The sequence below is a fragment of the Carlito syrichta genome, unplaced genomic scaffold, assembly GCF_000164805.1.
Source record: "Carlito syrichta isolate Samal-C Ts95f unplaced genomic scaffold, Tarsius_syrichta-2.0.1 Scaffold306742, whole genome shotgun sequence".
NCBI lineage: Eukaryota > Metazoa > Chordata > Mammalia > Primates > Tarsiidae > Carlito > Carlito syrichta.
The window spans coordinates 311,166-317,165 of record NW_007250838.1 but is presented as its reverse complement, the minus strand read 5'-3'; the positions used below and the strand labels follow the sequence as shown (position 1 = coordinate 317,165).

The 6,000-nt window shown below is 49.1% G+C and overlaps 1 protein-coding gene across 1 annotated transcript in view; it reads right to left on the bottom strand.

The window, feature by feature from the left end:
* SYNE2 (spectrin repeat containing nuclear envelope protein 2) overlaps positions 1–6,000 on the bottom strand; it is a 317,000-nt gene that overhangs the window by 8,993 nt on the left and 302,007 nt on the right. The window contains exons 104-107 of the mRNA XM_008063321.2: positions 4,597–4,879; positions 3,730–3,798; positions 2,711–2,850; positions 357–471 (exon numbers count right to left, since the gene is read on the bottom strand). Coding sequence (XP_008061512.1) covers positions 357–471; positions 2,711–2,850; positions 3,730–3,798; positions 4,597–4,879 — 607 coding nt within the window. The remainder of the gene's footprint in view (positions 1–356; positions 472–2,710; positions 2,851–3,729; positions 3,799–4,596; positions 4,880–6,000) is intronic.

Here is a 6,000-nt window from a genome sequence, read left to right as displayed (position 1 = left end):
TATTTTATGTAGAGATGGGGTCTTGTTTTTGTTGCCCAGGCTGGTCTCAAACTCCTGGACTCAACCAATCCTCCTGCCCTGGCCTCCCAAAGGACTGGGATTAGAGTCATGAGCCACTGTGCCTGGCTCATTTGATCAATATTTGAAGAATAGCTTCCAAGTTAAACTGAGCAGCCTGGAAATCTGTTCATTCATACAAGTCAGCTGATTCAAAAATAACACTGGCTGTTGTAGGATAAGTTCAGTGGTGTTGGTGAATTCCTAATAGATGTTCTGGTGGGCAAGGACTTAAAGCAAATGCCCAAGCAACCCAAAACACCAAACGGCCTCTCTTGACAACTGCCACTGAGGAGTACCTGACTGCTGTCCTCCTGTGCCAGCCAGTCCCTCGTCATCCTGCTCTGGGCTGCCATTCAAGATGCATGGGCCTTCTTTGCCACCACTGGTGCCCGGAGGTAGTAGCAGCTTTACCTGGAAGAAGTCCATTTTTAAGTTATCGTCTGGAAAGTTTACAGGTTATCTGAAGAACTGGGTACATATCAACAGACAATAAATAAGGACATAGAGCCCTTTCCTTTGCAGGGCATTTGCTGGCACTGCAGACATGCAATAATGTGTAGAGAGCATTTTTTTTTTTCCCTTTGAGTCCAGGTCTGGAATGCAGTGGCACAGTCATGGCTCACCACAGCCTCGACCTCCTGGACTCAGGTAATCCTTCTATCTCAGCTTCCAGAGTAACTAGGACTTAATTTTTTGATTTTAGTAGAGATGAGGTCTCACTATGTTGCCCAGGTTTGTCTTGAATGCTTGGGCTCAAGCAATGCTTCTGTCTCAGCCTCCCAGGGTGCTGGGATTTGTAATTCAAGTGTAAGCCATGGTGCCCAGTCCCGGGAAGCATTTACAAACAAGCAGAGCTGATGGCAGAAATAAAGCCTGGGAGAAGGGGAGCAGATGAGATGTCACAAACGGGAGAAGTGGCCCGTTTTGACTTTGCATGCTTCCTAATACTCACAAATGAACCATGCAAAGCAAATTAAAACAACTGTCAAGCTCACCAGACTGTTCTTGTGTCAGCATGATTCCGTTTTCACCGTATTTTACAGATTTTTTGGGTAGCCCTCCCATCCCTCTGTGGAGGTGGCTGGCATTATCATTACTGGGGATCGGAAACACACTGGCGAACCTGCCTCCTAGGCGTCCACTTCCCAGCATTTATCATTCACTGCACACACTGACTCTTGTTATCACAGAGCTGATGGGGCTATTATCCAAGAATACATGTATCCCTTTTAGAAAAGCCATGCTTTGTTTGGATGGTGTCCATATGGCCCGTGTGTGCAGAATGAAACACATTTTTAAAAACACCCTCAGATCTGTGGCGACAGGCCTGGTTTCAGACACAGTCCAAGGAGTGAGTTTTGAAAGTGGCCATGTGAAGAACACCAGTGTGATTGCTGGGAAGAACCAGGCCACACAGTCCTGGATGCAAAGCAAGGGCCAGGTGCTGTGGTCTTTCTCTGTCTTACCACTCTGAATCACAGAGGGACAGTCTAAAAATGACAACTGCTTGCTAAGCAAGAGGAGGAGTTTGAGAATTGGGCACAGGCAGCCCGTTATCACATGACCCGGATTTGACCATGGGAACCTTCTCCAATTATGTAGCAATAGCCTCTTCTCCCTTGTCGCTAATTCTCTTTTCTGAGAATGCTCTGTGGCCATCATGAACACCCCGAGGCTGCCCCCAATAGCCACCTAGACAGAGCAGGTTAAGAACTCATGTCGCCCACAGAAGTATAAGGAATTGTCGCTGCTATAGAGAATAACGAACCAACGTGAGTAATAATGATGATCACCATCGCTTCTGAGACCCTTCTTTTACATTTTTTCCCTTAAGAGTCAGGGTCTCTCTCTATTGCCAAGGCTAGAGTGCAGTGGTATGATCATAGCTCACAGACTCCTGGACTTAAGCAATCTTCCACCTCAGCTTCCTGAGTAGCTGGGACTACAGGTGTGCACCAAGGCTGACTAATTTTTCTGTTTTATATAGAGACGGGGTCTGGCTTTTGTTGCCCAGTCTGGTCTCAGATCTCTGGCCCCCAGCGAGCCTCCTGCCTTGGCCTCCCAAAGTGCTAGCAACGCAGGCATAAGCCACTGCGCCCGATCATTCTTCTACCTTTATACCCAGGAATCCTAAAGACAGCTAGGTAAGGTAGGTTCATCTCAAGTGGGAAAGGCAAAGTGCTTAAGGCGCTACTGCAATTTCCTGGCAGGGCTAGGAGCCAAGCCCATCTCCATTGGCCCGCAGACCCACCATCAAATCTGAAGATGAAGGTATGCTGTGGTGAACAGGATGTGTGGTCAAAAGGCAAACATAACAAAGGCTTGGGGGCGCAGGAGCAGCTCAGGAAAGCCAGCACTCAGCATTGTCACTATCTGCACAGACAACTGACTCGGCAGCACCACTGACCGTGACATCATGCCAGTACACACAAAGATGGTTTTGGCCAGAAACCTCTCTCTACATATTGCCAGTTTTGCCAGGGTTCTGATTGGGTGTGGATGGCTTAGCAGAGATACTGTCACCCTGGGAAAGCCCACTCAGAATGTGCCTGGGGGTGAACGTGCCTGGGGTGAACACGTGTCAAAATCTCTCTCTTTGAGAACCGTTAGCTTTGCTCACTTGGGTACTCCCAGTGGAGTCAAGACTTACATAGGGTGGCTTATATGGGGTGCTGGAATCAGATGGAACTGGTGGAATGTTCCTGTCACCTTCCATTTGTTTGTAGTGATGCTCGGGACAGGGGGAGCTGTCTGGAACGTGCCAAGAGTGGCCATCGGAAATGGATTTGCCTGAAATAAAAGATAGTGAGTGACAGTCCATTCTCTCCAACCCAAAAAGGTCACGGGTAACATGGCATCGGGTTACAGTATGGAGATGAGTTCTGCAGCTCTCATTGCAAAGCATGCATGTTTGCAAAATGTCAGGATGTCCCAGGAGGGAATGAGATGGGAGTCATGCAACGGGGCAACACTGTGCCTTTGCTAGATGAGTTCACAATGGAGCACAACCAACATGATTTGCTGTGTGACGGGCGGCATGTGGGAGCCGGGGCCTTGAGTGGTGGGGACACTGGACGGCCAGGCTGGATCTGGGGCCAAGAAGATGAAAGGCCTCACAGGAGTGAGGGGAAGAGGGACCGTCAAGACAGACTTGGGAACGAAGGGACTGTGTGTGGCTGTTCCCCACCCACGTGGCAGGTGGGGACGGGGCAGAGGAGACAGATGAGAGCTGCAAGTCAAGAGAAGGGCGGGCTCTTCTGCCGCAAATGCAAAAGCACCTCTGCCCACACCTGCCTCTTCCCGGGAGAGCAATGCAAGCAAGGAGCTAGCTCCAAGCCAAGCCACAGTGAAGAAAGCTTGGCCCGCGCCAGAGGACTTTGGTTAGATGGAGGAAAAACAGTGATCCTGAAAGGCACCATGAAAAACCCCCTTCTGCACAAGCCTGGGGCTGCAGGAAATGGCATCGAGACCGCCCCGGTTCGGGTGGGGTTTTGTAAGGAGCACACAGGTGTGAGTGAGGACGCATGTAAATACACCATGACACACGGACTGGGGTGCATGGTGTCCACAGAAGGCAGAGGCCAGACACGACATGGGAGCGAGGCTGAGGATGCGGTGTGTGCCACAGGATGCTGCCATGTTGAGACACATGCACGGGCAGGGGCCTACCAGAAGACGCTTTCAAAGTTTTTGTGGTCATTTTAAGATATGCCTCAGGATTTTCAGGGATTTCTACATCTGAAAAAGAATAACGGCATTTTCCTCACTGGATGTGCCTGCAGATTAATGCCCAAGTATTAAGTTAACATAGTAGAAACAATGTTGGCCGGAGGGGGGAAGCTAACTGCCTCTTATCTTTTTTATTAAGAGGATTTTATTTTATTATTGGATCGACTGGCTGAGTTGGGATCTCACTCTGTCGCCCAGGCTGGAGTGCAGTGGCACGATCACAGCTCGCTGCAGTCTCGACCTCCAGGGCTCAGTTGATTCTTCCATCACAGCCTCTCGAGTAGCTGGGACTACAGGCAGGCGCCACCACACCTGGTTGGCCTTGAACTCCTGGTCTCAAGCCATCCTCCCGCATTGGCCTCCCCAAATGCTGGGATTACCGGCTTGACCCACTGTACCCAGCCCATTAAAAGGATTTTAAAAACCAGAAGGATTTGATTCCAGCCAACCCCTGATTGTCCAAAGCAGTGGTGGGGGGAGGCACAGAAAGCATGAAGAAGCCCTACTGGCTCGATCTAATGATTCTCTGAAAACTTCACTTATGAGTCTCCCAGACGGCCAGAGCCATCAGTGAAGAGCCTTAACAGCCAAATGTGAATTTCGTTTCTGTTTTCATGCCACCTATAATGGGAGTGGGCCAATTTTTAGGTAAGAGGTGGACAGGACAAGGACACAGGAAGACTCAGAGGTCCGGGGCAGCTGTACACTGGACTCAATCATTGAGCGCTGGCCGTGTCGCTTAAGTGGCTAAAAACATAATCGCCAGACAGGTGAGTTTCAAGGGCTCGGGGGAACCCAGGCTGTTACCTGACAGGGCACTGTAGAATGGGACCTCCTCGTCATCTTCGTGAGAGGAGGAGCCTCCCACGTCACCCGTGTGATCCCACTCCAGGGGGATGGAGTCCACACTGACCGGGGTCTCACAACCAGACCGCTCATGCCCCAGGGCGGGGGGTACCAGATGACAAAGCGACTGGGGGGACGTGGGCTCCTCGCCCTCTCTCCTTTTCCGCCAGGAGTCTGTCTGTATCTCTCTGGGGTCTTCCATGTCCGTTTCATTCTCAGAGGCCTCCTTTTCATCTTCCAAGCCCTAAACCAGAGTATCCAGTTTTTAGGATTAAACAAATCCTAGGCTACTGCGGTGAGAAGCAGTGTTTCAGCCGGCCCGTCCGGCAGGTTCCCAGAGACCGCCAACAGTACTTTTCAGGCAGCTTTAAAGAGAATAAGGTTCCTGGGTCTCATTTCTGGTTATTCCAGTTAGAGAATCTGGAGTAGGGCCTAGAATCTGCTATTTTACAAAAACTGCAGCTTGCTTTCCTAGGAGAAAAGCTGAAGTATGAAAAATCTAAGTAAAATGACTTTATCTAGGGGATAAAGAAATGGTGGCTGACATTTCCTTGATGGCTGATTGCAGACTCCTCCAAGAATCAGAGTATTTTTAAAAAGGATATTAGCATATTCTGGACAAGGTCCACTACTCAAGGGACACACGCACCAGGTTCTTTCTTATTCCCCCCATCTAATTGCTCAGTGTCTGCATTCTGCTTGTGTCATAATGCCTTTATCAGTCTAACAAAAATGTCTGTATTTAAAAATTGGCTCACGCCTGTAATCCCAACACTTTGGGAGATCAAGCCGGGAGGATTGCTTGAGTCCATTAGTTTGAGACCAGCCTGAACAACATCACGAGACTTTGTCTCTACAAAAAAGGTAAAAAAGTTAGCTGGGTGTGGTGGTGCACACCTGTAGTACCAGCTGCTTGGGAGGCTGAGATGGAAGGATTGCCTGAGCCCAGAAAGTGAGGCTGGGGTGAGCCGTGATCATGCCACTACATGCCGGTCTGGGCAACAGAGTGAGACCCTGACTCAAAAATTAAAAAAAAGAAAAGAAAAGAAATTGCGTAGGGTAATTTTTGAGGTTATGCCTGATGAAATAACTACATTTGAAGTCAGTCAGTTGGAGACACAAATAAAGAAAAAGTGGACAATCATGTTGGTCAGGAGTCATCATTAAAGCTTTCGACACACAAAGGCAGCAAACTTTGAATAATGGCCTTTAGTCCACCTGAACTTCCTAAAAGGTTCTTTTGTCAAGGGAAATATCAAAGTTGTTTCTTTGTTTTTAGAGACCAGGTCTTGCTCTGTTGCCCATGCTGGGGTACAGTGGTGCGATCACAGCTCACTGAAGCCTCAACCTCCTGGGCTCAGGTGA